The 15,737-nt window shown below is 46.0% G+C and overlaps 1 protein-coding gene across 3 annotated transcripts in view; it reads right to left on the reverse strand.

Annotated features, from left to right (window-relative positions):
- Positions 1–15,737, reverse strand: part of HOOK3 (hook microtubule tethering protein 3) — a 1,014,571-nt gene that overhangs the window by 180,775 nt on the left and 818,059 nt on the right. For all 3 annotated transcript variants that reach the window (XM_078676339.1, XM_078676338.1, XM_078676340.1), the window contains one exon: positions 2,361–2,443. In XM_078676339.1, the coding sequence (XP_078532465.1) occupies positions 2,361–2,443 (83 nt within the window). The remainder of the gene's footprint in view (positions 1–2,360; positions 2,444–15,737) is intronic.

Consider the following 15,737-nt stretch of genomic DNA (forward strand, 5'->3'; position numbering starts at 1 on the left):
TTATTGGGATACTATTACGAGCCCTAGTGACAGGAAACTCTATCACCAGTTTAGAGTGGGATCTCTCCCCCTAAAATCCTTTACTAAAAAGTGGGGGATCAATCAAGAAACAAAATGTCACCTCTGCCCATGTGAGAAAGAGACCTTAGCGCATGTTGTGTTTGTATGCCCTGCATACAAGGGCCCTCAACAGAAATGGCTAAAGCCGGTTTGCGCTATAATAGGAACAATATCTTGTCAAACGGCTTTGCGTATCTTAAAAACTGATACTAGTGAAGTCATAGTTATTGCTATGGCTAAATTTTGGAGCTGGACGTGGGCCCTTAGAAGGATTAGTTTGCAAGGCTCTACATAACATGATTGTGTTGAGTGTACTGTGTTTTAGTCTTTTCCTAATATATTCTGCTCATAATAATGAAGCGTCTAGCCATAACTTGTGTAATTAGATATACTGTTTTTTTACTATGAATTTTTATTTGGATTTAGGAGGAAAGGATTCACAATCATTTTATTGTTGATATGTGTTTAGAATTTTGACAGAATCCTACCATGATATGTTTAATATTTTTTTAAAACAAAAAAACCTACCATTAATTTTAACTACTTTGTATGGTTATATGTGTCTTTTATGATTATTTATGACCGAATGAAGACGAATTTGAGATCAGGAAGATTCAGTTATCAGAAGGGACAGTAGGTCCTTCAAAAATGTAGTTGCCTGGGTACAAAGGAACACAGCCCAAATCTAACTTAGACTGTTGTGCAGGACAATTTGAAAAGAAAACCTCTGAGTGCAAAGGTCAAATTGAGATGCCAGATCTCTTAAATTCTGGATGCCCAAATGGTGAAAAAGACAACAACTCCTAGTCCCGTTTGCTGCTCGCTTCACTATAAAAAAACTACTGAAGGCCCCACTGTGAGAAACCCCTGAGGGTGTCAGGCCTAATTATGATATCCATGAATCTATACCTACATGATTTTAAAATGTCAATTTCTTATTCAAAATAATGAACATCCTCCTCAAGATGAGAAATTTCACACCCTCCTATGGGTTTGACTGAGATTATTTATTTTATCCTAAATAATAATTCCACACGTAAGCCAGGGAATCATAGTCCATTTCCCTGCTCAACTTCCTTTCTGAACTTTCTTCAAACTATTGCTAATGCATGTACAACTTTGGCTTGCGATAAAATATTCTACTTTATATGTTGATATTTTTCTTTTAAATCAAGAATGCAAGAATACATACTATGTATAATATCTTCAACTTACATATACTAGTACATTTATTGACCTCAGAAGAATAAAAGGCTGATTTAAGTCTTTAAAGCAGATTCAGATCTGTAACCTGCATGTCACATGAGATGCCAACGGTCAGTGCTTAGCTCCGAGTCATCTTGCCTGCCTGCCCTTTAAAGAATTTACATCCTACATGAACAAGTTCAGCAGCCTTTTCGGAGATCATTTCTATTCCACAAAGCAAGGATATGGAACAAGATAAGGAAATAGTCTGCCCTAGGATTATGGAGGTTAGATTCAATAAAGAATTGACTGCAGGAAAAGGTTTTGATGGCTGAGCATAAAAGGAAGGTATACGCTACATTGCTGAATCTTGTGGCCTATCTGAATCATGGTGCTGTTGACCTGGCAAAGAAAGTTCTCCTGCCATGCCCTCGGGACAGGCAGACCACTGTTAAAACCTGCTGACTTCTAACATGTGTGTTGAGGTGTTTAGTACAAGTGAGGTTCCAAAATGGAAAGATGGTTGGTGTGGCACCGCGGGGCAGTTACCATTTCAATTAGTCATGAGGTGACTTCTGGGTTAACCCCTTTAGGCCACAAGCAGCACAGCCACCACAGGAATTATGTTAGGAGGGTCCTTCAGGACTACTCCTGATATTTTCTCAGGGTGGCAGCTCAATTCTTTTTCTGGGACAATGAACTGGAGAATGTTTTCTTCTAATTTTAGAGGGGTTCTGGCCAGACTGCTGAGGCAACTGCTTTAGGTCCAGAAAGACTAAAAACACACAGAGTAAGGGCTTTTGAGAAACAGATAATCAAACACTGTTAAAATGATTTTGCATGCTATACCTATCTTATAAAAGAAGCCACGTCTAACCATATTGTTCATAATTACAAATGGAAAAAGAAACAAGTTATTTATTTAACTGCAGTTTGCGAGTGCTAGTTAATTTCACAGATTAAAGTGTATGAATTTATTATGTTGAAGAGTCAATTTCTTGTGGCATCCCATAACTTATTTTCTTGTGATTTTACATAACCATCAGCACCACATTCACACTGTGCAATATACCGTGAAAGCTGAATGAATAAGCCATAAATGGCAGTTAACTCACAGCTGTTGTTGTAGCGTGGCTCCAGATCTTCAATAATTGCCCGTTTCTTCTGCAGCTCATTGTTGGCTTCATGTAGTTTTTCACTGTTGAAAGCAGTGATAACCAGAAAAGAAAATTGTAAAATACTGGCGCAAGCTTTAGACCTTCAAAATAGTGTTTATTACTTTTGAGCTAAGTTTCTTTAGAGATGGCGTTAAAAACCTCAATCATTTTGGGATAGCAACTATCTTCTAGTAAAAAGTTAAAACGTTGGATTTTTCTGAGACCCCAAGATTTCCTAACCCCTTGAATGGCCATTACAGTGAAACAATGATTTGCATCCCAATACAATTCAGAATCACAGAATCTATTCGATATGGACAAAGACTGGGGCAACAATTAATTCTGGACTCAAACACTGCAATACCGTACATGGTCTTTCACATTCGTTCAAATTCAAACAATGCTTAGAACGCAGTTGTTCATCTAGGCTAAGGGCCGGCGATAGGCACCCAAAATCTGATTTGCAAGCACATCCCTCTTTTAATCGACAAGATAAATCTAGTAGGATCGACTATATACTAATCACCCTTTAATTGTGGCGTTTAATTGACATTAGGGTGGTCCCTAGAATGGACAGTTTTTATAATGCTATGCACTGCACACTGTCTTAAACATTTAACTACTCAAAGGGAGTTCCCCTCTCACTTTCCATTGGCTCGTCTCCATCGAACAATAGCTGTAGACTAAAATGGCCTAAGGTAGAACTGGATCTAGAATGCAGAGTTACTATGGATAAAGCCCTCCTAGATGATTTGCGGAATCTAGATATACGACGTTCACAGAAAGATAGAAACTCTGCTGTTTTATCCATACATGTGAATTTTTTCAATTGTATAGGCTAATGCTTTCATGGGAAGATATATCAGGGATCAATCCCACCTAAAACTGGCAAGTCATTGTATAGTAAGGGCCGTAGACAGGCTACAAACACACTTCGCTTTGCCACTGAAGAAGGCAACACAAATGACATGAGACAAGCTAGGAAAATGTATAAGCAGGTCCAGGTAACAGCATAAAGGAGTTGGGAAACCCAAACCTGGGAAGATTTATTTTAGACAGTTACGACCAGGGATGATAAGAGGTTCTGGGGGATTGTAGCCAAAGGGTGCCAAAGTGGGACGTCCTATTTAGCAAGTACAATTAACTCCGACTCCTGGTTTAAGCATATTTCCGAGCTTGGAACCAGCCATGCCGAACCTCTGAAGACGAACAACGCTACAACAGTATCACAGGGAATCCTGATCCAAAACGATAGTGGACCACTCGTTGTATTTCAAGAACAGGAGAAAACAAGACCATAGATAAGGGACAACAGGAACCACAGCTCATTAAGGACTATGTCTGGGTGATCAAAGAACCAAAGACCTATATGATCAACAGAAAAAATTAACGTACCAACAGTGGAAACTCCTGCAATACAACATTCCAAAAAAGAACCTCAGTGCCCTGAAGAAACTCCTTGGTAAGGAGTGAAACGCGTTGGCTGAACTCGTGATATTTCGTATTGATAAACTGTATTTTTATGGACAAAAATAAATAAAGGACATTTTCATACTTATTATACTTTGGACTTCTATTTTTGGTGCGCCACCAACAACGTAAAAAACATATTTCCGACTTATTTGATTTTTCCTTGGTACATGAGGAGCGGTAAGCTCACTGTTTCCCATGGAGTTCAATGACTCTTTCCCCGGTCTAACATTTGATGTAAAAGAAACCAAGACGCTATCAATTGCATTCCCGTTGGTAAAGGTGCTGGACCCGATGGGATCCCAGGGGACATATTTTGCACTGATTTAGACAAGTGGGCCAGCTATATTAACAAATTACTCAAAGCAATTTTAGAGGGTGCTAAAATTCCCACTAGCTGGAAAGCAGCTAAAATAGTCCCCGTCTATAAAAAAGTGTTCTTGAGCCTTCACCCTTAATTATAAGCCAATATGCTGTACTGATGTGACGGACAAGGTCTTCTGCAGGCAGGTCTTAGACAGAGTTGATCTCTGAATAGATGAATATAATGCCCTATCTAATTTTCAAGCCAGTTTTAGAAGAGACCAGAGTACCATTGATGAGTTTTTAGACTTCTTAACATCTACTGGAAGATGGTCATCCTACAGAAGTCACATCTTTATTTAGTGTTTATGGAGTCAGAAGTCTGCTTTTGACTGGGAGCCCCGTAAAAAATGATGGGAGGGGGCGTGGCCAACCATCATGGCCAACCGGATGCAACTTCGATCAAAACAACAACCCACCACGCAGTGGCTCTTTGTGCGTGACACTGGATGCAAGAGACACCCTTGCCCCCTAACAGGAAGCCTGCGCCGCTGATCGATGGCGTCCCCATGAAGCCCTGGGGGGCGTTGCACCCTTGATGAAGCTGACCCCGAGTGCCTGCCTAAACACTACAAGAAGGTACTAGTAACAAAACAAGGGTACCCGGGCAATGAGGGCCCTGTCTTGAATGCAGAGCAACCTGCAATTAGATCAGCCGTCCTAGGCGGGTGTCCCTGGCTGATCGCCCCGAGAAGCTGCGGGATACCAAAACTACACCCGCTACTTCAGTATGGCGTGCCCTGGTCACCGCTACACCTTACCTCCACCCCACTGGCTTCTCATACCCAATATGGAAAGGTCTCCTGGTCAACTCAGGAGTGCAGAATTGGTGGGCCGAGACAACTCAAGGTACCCCACGATATTTTCTACTGTGGTGACACCCCGAACAAGCGTTAGGCACGGGCCCCTATGCCAATCAAAAAGGCACAGCCAACAAAGGTCTCCTCCTTCTTCTCCCCCGCCATTGAGGGGGCAGTCAGCGCTAGACGAACGAGTGAGACCCTTGGAGGCCCAGTCCGATGACCTGCACGCTCAGTTGAAAGCAACGGTGCTCCGATGTGAAGATCTTAAAAATCGCTCCAGTCGGGATAATATACGTGTGAGAGGAAGGATGAGAGGGCCAGGATCTGGAGGCCTTTATGGTGGGACTTATTCAACAGTACTGGGAGATTCTGTACCGGAGGTATGACTAGAGAGAGTTCACAGAGTGTGGGTCTCGAGCCCGAGGAGATTCCAGAAAACCCAGGGACGTGCTGGCGAAATTCAGCTCTTTTAAAACCAAGGATTTGGTCGTCCAGAAGGCTCAAGCTCATGATAAGGTGTCCTTCCAGAACTCAGAGTTCGCTCTACCAGGATGTGGCACAAGCCACACTCGCTCAGCGCCAGCAGTTCCGACCAGTCACTGCAGCCTTAAGAGAACGTAAGGTGAAATACTGCTGGACCTCACCCTTTGTTTTAGCCTTTACACTGGAGTACAAGAACTATCACTGCACGGAATTAGATGAGACGGCGGATATCCTGGGTATCGAAATGCCAGCCCCCGATGCCCTGGACCTTTGTCGTTCAGAGGTTTTTGATCCGCCTGAGCCAACCAGGATGTCCAGTGGTTCACGGGCCCAGCAGGGTCACTGAGATAGTTACAGCCTGGTCTCAGACACTCTGATTCTTGAAATGAGATGGTAGGGGGAAAGGCTCGAAGTCATCATGCCATCCACACCATTCAAAGAGATTGTTAGTTACTAGTTTATTTGTGCCTACGGAGCTGTTTATGGGCCTTGGAGGAGGAATTTGGTCTGCCCCAGATACTGCTCGAAATGAGGTTCTCATCTGTGAATGAAAACTCTGAGCTCAAAGTTCCGGTCTATTTTTATAAAGGTTCATTTTGTTTTGGTGTCACTGTACTTCTTGCTCTTTTTTAGCGGGTTGCTGGAAAGGGGAGGTGGTTAGGGGGAGGAACACTGCGGGCAAAGTTTAAGGAAGTGAGAGTAGGGGGTCAAGCTACCAAGTTTTCATGTCTACTGATGGGGGTTAACTGTTTGACGTGGAACGTAGAGTCTAACTCCCCTAACAAGAGGCAACGAATCCGGAAATTCCTAAATGACCACCACATAAAAATAGCTGCACTGCAGGAGACACACCTCCTACGTAAAGAGGAACAATGATTGAAACATGTGGCCAACCCACAGATCTTTCGCTCTTAAGCATACACCAAACAAAATGGGCTGGCGCTTCTTTTTCACACCTCAATCCCCTTTCTCTACAACAATAAAGCGGACAAAGAGGGGAGGTTCTTGATGGTTAGGGGTGAAATACTGGGTAGATTGTGCACTATTGCCACGACTTATGCACCCAACACAGGGCAACATGATTTCCTCAGCTTTCTTTTAGCCACACAGGAGGGGTTTGCAAGAGGCCACATGACCCATCCCATGACACTACACACTCCCATAGGGCGAAAGGGGGGATTGTTCAGCAAACTACTTAAGGCAACTTTGCAGGGGATGGGACTGGTGGATGCTTGGAAGAATGCCCATCCCACGACCTGGGACTATTCCTTCTTCTCGCGCTCGCATAGGACATACTACATATTCGACCACGCATTCATTAGTCAGTCCCTTCTCCACATACTAGCGGGAACCCAGTTCCACCCGATTTCTCTGTCGGACCATGCGCCCCTAGAGCTGATTCTTGATTGGCCCACCCTGCGCTCTAAGCTTGCTAGGTGGTATTTTCCCAACTTCCTCTGTAGGGATCGCTTCTAAGGGATGAGTTAAGGAAGGAAATCACAGAGTTTTTTTACTTTAACGACCAGGCGCAAACCACTCTGGCCAACAACTGGGACGCCTTCAAGGCAATTATACAGGAGAAGTGCTTTGAACTAGACGCCACCCTCAAATCGAAACATAAGGAGGAGCGTCTTCTCCTTGAGGGAGAGCTCCGAAAGGCTGAATATGCCCACAAATCTAACCCCTCGATCCAATCCCTCCGTACGACTACACAGGTTAAGGGGAAGCTCCAGGATATTTACACTAATGGGGCTAAAAAGACCCCATTACGCTTGCAAGCGTGCAGCTACAAGGGGGGAAACCAGGTTGGATCCCTATTGGCACGCCAACTGCTCACCAAAGTGAAATAGGGAAAGCCAAGGCCTTTGGGGAATTCTATCGCTCCTTGTATACTGCAGACTCATTAGACGCACAGGTTCAGGACCATTATCTCGAGGCTCTGGACCTACCCCAGGTCCTGGCCTCTGCAAATGAAGACTTAAGTACTCCCATTTCCGAGGAAGAGGTCCAAAAAGCGATAGACTATCGCAAGCTCCAAAACGCGCCTGGCCCGGATGGCCTCGTACCTTCCCGCCGGAATTGGTTCCCTATCTGGTGCAGCTTTTCAACGATATAGCTGAAAGGCAGGAGGTGACCCCTTCTATGGGAGAGGCTCTGATCTCCGTTAACTCCAAACAGGGGAAAGAGCCCACTAGGTGCGTCTCTTATAGGCCTATAGCGCTGGAAAATATTATGCCGTTTCTCGAGCAGCCAGATCAGGCGGGCTTCATCAAAGGGAGGCAAACCCATGATAACCTTCAGAGGGTGGTGCACATTATTGAGAAAGCACAGAAGAAAGCCATACCTACGGTACTGCTCTCGCTAGAAGCAGAGAAGGCCTTTGACAGCGTTGACTGGGCCTTTCTGAACCATACACTAAGATGGTTTGTCTTTAACGAGACCTTCATTGGAATGACCACTTTAAGGGTCTGGGATGAGCTAACTAGATCCACATCCATTACCACCTTCCCTTCCCCATACATACCCATCCACTTCAACCCAGAGTTTCCTCCGGTGCTAGGGGAGGGGTCATTTGAGGCCTGGCGGGAGGGAGGATGTCTCATGCTCTCATCTGTTTGAACAGGGGAAATTGAAGACCTTCGTAGAATGTGCCAAAGCCTTTCACCTTCAGCCCTCGGAAGAGTATCACTACACGTAACTTAAGCATTGGGCTATCCAACCGCAGATATGACAAGCTGCCACTAGGGAGCTACTTCCGATCGAAAAGTTTGCTCAGTCCAGAGCCTCTTCAAGGGGGACCATCTATTTCCTTTACTCACTCATATGGTCTGGGTTCGCACCACACCCCTAGACACCAAAGGTTCTGGAACTCAATTTTAGCCACCCCTTTAGAGATGAACAAATGGACCACCCTGCATAGAGACATTTCCAAGTATAATCATTCCTTATTTTTAAGGGAAGCTCATTATAAAATGATGTGCAATTGGTACCTACAGCCTCAGAAGCTACACAGTATCTTCCCTAACAAACATATGTGGTGGGAATGTCCGCATTGCAGGCTCTTTTGGAAAGAGGTACTCTCCCAAATCAAACTAATTCTGGGATATCCGATCCCAGACACACTAGAGGACACTCTCCTGGGGATTAGGGACCCCATCCTGAAGAGCCAAACACCAGGGGATCGCTCCGTGATGTGGCTGTGCCTCTGGCCGCTAAGAAGGCTGTGGCGGCTGCTTGGAAGAAAATGTAGGCCTCTTCTCTTACCCAACGGCATGCCAGGTTGTGGCGCACTCTGGCGATGGAAAGAATGGCGGACATTTTGGAAGACTCAAGGAAGGGGTTCAACTATATATGGGCTCCTTTTTTGTGGAATACCTATCGGATGGACTACCTCTGTTTGCATGTGGGCCACGCTTGCGAGCACTCCATCTTTTTCACATCTAGAAAATCCATTGGCTCCCCTGACATGTCGGGAAGGTGCCGGGGGTGTGGGGGTCCCCCCCGCTCTCTATAGGAGGTTCATTTTGAGCTTTTTACTGGCTTGTCGAGTCCTAGTATACAAACTGTATATGATGCTTTAGCTCTCTGTAACTCTCTGCATATATGATGCATTGTTGTCTACTTCTGTAGTTTGGTTTTGTTGTGTACTATCTTACCTTTGAAACCAATAAAAATATTTTTGACAAAAAGAATGATGGGAAACATTGAAAGCGAAAAAAGTCCCTCATGATCTGCACAGTATCATTGTGCGCTTGCACCAGGATACTTAAGCCCAGGTTTGCTGATTGAACATATTTGGGTCTGTAAAGGCGTATGGGATGTGTACTAGTCCCTACCTTGTTTTGCTTTTATTTTAAAGTGGTAGTCTATCTGGATGAGAATGGAAATGATGCCTCAAGGGTTGCATGCACAAACCCCCCCTGCTTTTATTTGGAGACGATATCCTACTGATTTCTAAAACACCAGCCTACCTGCAGACCCTTGTTGATCATTTCTGCTATTTTTTGTGACAGCCTTGGGTTGATAATTAATCACACAAAAACTAAATGTATTACTATGAATCAACACCGGTCGTTTAGGGGCTCTACTATCCTTGAGGGAAATAATCTTGATAAGGTTTCCTCCTTGACTACTTTGGGATACGGTTAACCAAGTCTATGCAAAGGCTCCCCAAAGACAAGAAAAGCAGTTTAAATTTAAAGTCATCGTTCATCTGGCATCTTCAGGCTGTTTTGCTCCTAAAAGACAAGACCTATTTCAGTAGCTTTAAAGGTTTACAGGGCCACAGCTGAAGGTAGTGCCCTTTACGGGACTGAACTATGGGGTATATCTGATCTGGCATCGCTAAGTGTGGCAAAGAACAATTTCTAAAGATCCCTGATGTCCCTCCTGAAAAGCACAACCCTGCTCTCCCTATGGTGGGACATGGGTATTCATTTAATGTTTTCCAGCGCACAGGTATGCCCTCTTTTGTTCTGGCGATGGCTCAAATACACCTGAGCGCTTGCTACGTATTATGATGCACTTAGGGACATAGTTGTAGCAGAAGAAGGCCATAGAATAAAGTATTTTTTTATGTTAAGAGCATGTTGGCCCAATTAGGCTAAGAAGCCTATTGGCGTGATTGTGAGGGTTGCTCACCTCTTTCTAAACAGACACGTACGGGTGCCTTTTGGGCTCATATTGGGGTCTTGAATTCTGCAGCAGGACTCAGTGTCACTTATTGCATTTTTAGATTTTAAAACACATTGCCAGTTTGAACGCTTCTTAGATTTTCTACTGCTCCAGGCTGCTAGACTCCTGCATATTATATTCCGCCATGGCACTCTACCGCTACAGACCTTTTGTTCAAGATGTAAATAAAAAATCACTGACAGCACTATTCAGCCTGAATTATGTATGGAATAAGTATATTTAAAATTGTAACATTAGAACCCACTCAGAAATAAAGCAGCACTGGGGGAAAGGGAGGGGGAGGGTGGTGCACGGGTAGAAAGTTAAAATAATGTGAGAGCAACAAGAAGGTGACTGTATATTTGTATGTGTCTGTATCTCACAATAAAAAAATTTTTTTTTAAAAAGAAAGTACTATTCGGCCTTGGGCTGTTGTGCCGAGGAGACTATCTCACTTCTTTTTCTTCTGCCCTGGATATGCCAGACTGAGAAAGGCCTGGCTTCTCCCGATCTGCAGATTACTTGGGGTCAGGTAGTGTGCAATGAGGTGTTGCGCATTGACACCAAAGAATCCAATGTTTGTGCTGTGGCCAAATACCTGCCCTGGAGTATTCGAGCCTGAGTGCTAGGGTAGTAGCATTCTCGTGTTCAGCTGAGGATTGTAAATTAACTTTTATAAGGCCTCTGTGAATTTTATAAGATCTCTGTGAATTTTGTACAATCGCAACTTCTGCCTGATTGCCCCTCATCTTTCCTCTATCATATGAATTTAATCTTTTTACGTAATCTTTTTAATGTGCCGTAGATGTTGTTCATTAGCATTTTATGGATTTGATCTTTTTATAACTTTTGAACTGCCCTTTTGCTTCGCACTTTTATGGTTTTGCATCAATTGTTTATATATGCAATCATATGACTATATCATTGAATAAAGTGAAGGTGTAACAAGATTAATTGGTTCATTCTTGCATTTGACATCAATCATTGCCAGGCCTGCTCTTTTCAAAATAACCAGAAAAGTGTATTCATGGAGAGAAGTATTAGGCAGGGAAGTATCTTCAACTTCCTCAGAGACGTGATTCATCAGAGCAGAGACTGTACACATACTTAATGAAGGCCATAGCTTGTCAGAGCCAGTATGGGCCGATCTACTGGAATTGGGTACCTTAACTTTCTCACAGTGACAGAAAGATCTTCTCATAATACAAAACAAGCATTGGCATAGCCAATAGGTCTCGCGCCTGGGACCTTATAAGTGTTTTGCCAGAGGTGTTTGGAAGTTTGGTAAGAGATGCAATTTAACATAAAGGTATATGAAAAAGGAAACTAGGAACCCTCTCCCTGTGTAATGCACAGAAGGGAAGTTACACTCCCTGTAAGCAGGCCAGCCCTTGGCGTGTGCTCCCTGGGCCCACGCCCAGGCCCCCCCCCTCCTCCCCCACCCCAATAGGTGTGTAGAAGCCGACTGCAGAAGCCCCGCTCCAACCTGGGCCCAGAGATAATTCAAGAGCAGGAGTGCAAAGTGTGGCTTCGCCCAGCACTGTACCCAATCAAAGGCCAGCTGTGCACAACAGGGGCATCTATCACCCTGAATCCAGGCCTCAGCAGCCGGTGAGCGTTAGGCAGCCTCTGGCCCGGCCTTGGTTGATGCCAGGACGTACAATCAAAGGCTCCATCGATCTGGTACCGCGTTACCTTCCCCCAGGTGCCGCACAAGCGGCTACTGACGTCAGATCGCCGGGTCAATACTACTGCATTACACAGAACATGGAAACCATGTGAGGCCAAATATGCAATAACCTCTCTTGAACGGCACCAAATGAGCTGAAACCACAAGCAACACCCATATGTCAGGAGCTGCTTGGAATAAATTTACATAAATTAAACACCGTGATAACTGTCAGGCAGTACTTTTGAGCAGGCGTTTACATCTATTTATTGTCGTCAGCCACAAGAGACGCGAGCCCCCTCCAACACCAGGGCACCCACCCCAAACATCTGCCTGCCCATTCTGGAGAGGTGCTCCCACCAAAGTATGTCCGCCTTTCCACTGGGACAAGCAGGAGGCACAGCACAGGCTAAACAGGGGCACAGCCGCCGAATTCGTAGGTTCATGAAGAGGCGGCAAGAAGCGCACAGGCCCGCCTGCACGCCCGCCGTTCATAAAATCGATACTTTCTTTTACAATTATTACTTAATCGTACCATGCTCCCTTCCGCCAATAGAGAAAAGGGGGACCAGGTAGGATTAGGAGCTATATACTGCACCCAGAGAGCACCCGAGCATAGACAGGGACAGAGAGGGACCCTCCTAAGGTTCCAATGCCCTCATCATTAACCCAGGCCAGGTGCTCATCCCATCAGGCAGACACCGCAGCGGGTTCCTAATAAACATTAGCACTGGATGTGACCATACAGCTTAATATCACACAAGCGCCTCAGAGCACATGCAAGCTGGATGGAGGTGCCACGGGAATCTCACCCTGCTGCCACGCGCCATTAACCCTACCCAAGCATGCGACAGGCCCTGAAGTTCAGTCACCCGCTGGACCGATCACCCCATCACTGGGGGAATGTGGAGGTGCTCCACTAGGAGTGGGCCCCACCATGGTGAAGGATGCCCACTCGCGCTTTCCTCCTCTGTCTGCGGTGCAGCCAGCGGGGGCACAGAGGCACTGCGTGTTCAATCACTGGCACAGCTGGGGGTTGGGTCACCATCTTGCACAAACCTCCCCTTCCCAAACTGCCCAATGCACCCCGTGACCGTGGTCACAGTGTTAGCAACTGGGGCTCCTGGTACAGTCAGCCAGGCCAGCCCGGCAGTGGCACGCACTGCCTCCTCTGAGAGTCATCAGGGTGGATGGCCCCCTCTGTGGCATGAATGATGGACAGCTGTACCTCCCACGGCAGCCTGGCGCACTGTGTGGGCGCCAAGAGGAGGAGAAGGCTGAACGCGAGGCGCTCATTCCCCACTGTACCTGATAAAGAAGGCCAACTGGGTGGCCTGCCTAGTACCTCCATCCCGGAGAAGTCTTGCAATAGAGGGGTTGCTGGAGGTGCATGGAGCGAAGAGTAGGGTGGGAAGGGAGGCAGGGAGGGTGGGAAGGGAGTCGGGGAGGGAAGGGAGGCGGGGAGGGAAGGAAGGAAGGCACGTGGCAGGAATGTAAAGATAAACAAGGAGGCTCTGCTTGCTTCCGCAGGCAAAACACTGTGGACAGGGAGGAATGCAGCTGACACCCTGCGCGCCCCTGCTCGCTCCCGACAGCAAAAGGCTGTGGGAGTGACCATTAAACAAATAAGTGGGACATGCGCCCGCCTTGGCCATTTGCGAGCTTTCATTATTGAAAGCCACATGCAAAGGCCAATCCAATATGTGGGAGGAGTCAGACCCACAAGAAGAATTTAAGAGTGATTACAAGAAGCCTCCCATAGAACAGCGCTATGCGCTGTGCTAGGCTCAACCTAACAAAAAAGCCTGTTGTTCAGTAATGGTGTGTGGGCTAAAGAAAGTCCAGAAATTCCGACAGGCACTTCTGGTAGTAAGTCAGCTTAGATATTGGCTAGGAGGGTGGTTGATGAAACAAACACTTGTTCCATTATTCAATGCAATAACCCTATGAAGTACCATCAGAATGTTGCACTTCATTGTAATATTTTACTTAATAATTGCTTTCAATTCTACTATTTTATTTTCCTGGTTACATCAAAGTGGATGTGGCGGTGTGTGGAAAAAGAAGCTACTCAGTAGTTGACTGACAACCAATACGAACACAGGATATGGCTTGCACAGCTCATAGCAAACGTGGCATGCTCAGCGGCCCAGCCGGTACCTAGGCATCCATGTTGGATCGAGCGAAGGTTGGCAGGGGCCCCAGCAATTCCTAGGACCCTGGTCCTACTAGTCCTCTGGAGCAGAGCGGGAGGCATGGGGCCGCCTGCAACATTGCAGCACAGACCTGAAGAGGCTGGAGCATAACAGAGGAGCAGCGTGTCGGTCAGGTAATAGGTTGCTATCTCTCTGGGCAGTGCAGAGGCATCCGACGATAAGTCAGTGCAACTTGTACCTCATAGAGGAGCCTACATGTGGCACGCTTGCCACGCCGCCCGGCCTATCTTGACCTGCCATGCTTCGCTGTTGCCTTACCGGAGCTCACTCGCACTGCTACCAAGAGCTTATGCCTGGATCAGAACACATCCGTATTCCTACGCACCTGCATGCCAGGGGTCTTACCAGGCAGCCCCTATTGCATGGGGCTGCACTGCCCTATTTATTGTCCTTTTCATCTACGTCTCGCTGGTCGCAAGTCGTACCTGCCAACCCTCCTGCCTCTGCTGCTTGTTGGTGGGTCAAGCCTGTTTGCTCACTGCTGTTGACCATTGTTCACCCGGCCCAGCAGCAAGGGAAAGGAAACAGGCTGAGAAAGACAAGGTCTCTGACAAAGACAATCACCTGGCAATCTGGTACGCCTTCTGCCAGGAAGCAGTTTCCCCTAGTGAAGGAAAATACTGGAAAATTTCCCAGAAACTGACATGGTTTAATACAGAGACTAGCAACCAAGCTAACAATGCAAATAGCAACTAGCAAGCTAAACTAATTAACTCTGTACACAAACAGCAACCACTGCCAGCACATTTTATAGCAACATTCGTTCTGAGAAAATCCGGGTTCATGTGGCAAATTTGAAGTGCCAGAGAAAAGGAGAGCTGATACGGACAGGAGCTCAACCTAGTTATTGCTGGACACAACAAAAGCCACTCAAAAATCCAGAACAGTCGAAATGTCAGAAAAGCTACGGCCGAACTTTGAATCCAGCTCCTCTCAGCCCATAATCACAGCAAAGTTCAAATTTCTGAAGGATGCAGGAGCAGCAATCTACCCAAGCAATAAAAGCATTGCTGACCTCTCCTCTACTTTCAGTCCAACAGAAATTGTCCACCAACAGGGGAAAGCGCAGAGGTGCCTTTCACCTAATGAAGGACCTACAGAATTTTTCTAGCCCAGAGGGTCCCAGCTCATTCATGGGCGTATTGGAAACAATGACAAAAGAGAGCTGTAAGAGCACCGCTGGGCATCCCAAGCTAACAAAAAAGCAAAAGCTTGGGGAACCACTTCTCGAGCACTCATCGGGCCTGGAGCATCAGGCTAGCAGTAATCAGATGACACAGACCCCAAATAGGGATGACAAGGTAAAGTCATCACACTCCCTAAACTCTTTGATAGGAGGAAGAGGAGGCCGCACAAGAAACATTAACTGATACATGAGCATTGAACAGTAAAGCTGGGAGGCCCTGACCACCCTCATGCAGACCTTAAAACAACAGCTCTGTGGAGGAGATGGATTACCCGACTGGAACGGAAAAACTTTGTGTCTGCCAAAATAAGCAAGCCGCCCAAGAGGGGGGGCTCATCCGATTAGTAACATGTCTTTTCAAGCAAAGGACATCTCATATTTAAGCACTGAAGAGTGGGGAAATATGATGGCCTCATGCAAAAGTGCTAAAAACACCTCACCATTCAGCAGAACTGACGTACCTGGAAACAA

This window comes from Lissotriton helveticus, chromosome 2_1 (genome assembly GCF_964261635.1).
Source record: "Lissotriton helveticus chromosome 2_1, aLisHel1.1, whole genome shotgun sequence".
NCBI lineage: Eukaryota > Metazoa > Chordata > Amphibia > Caudata > Salamandridae > Lissotriton > Lissotriton helveticus.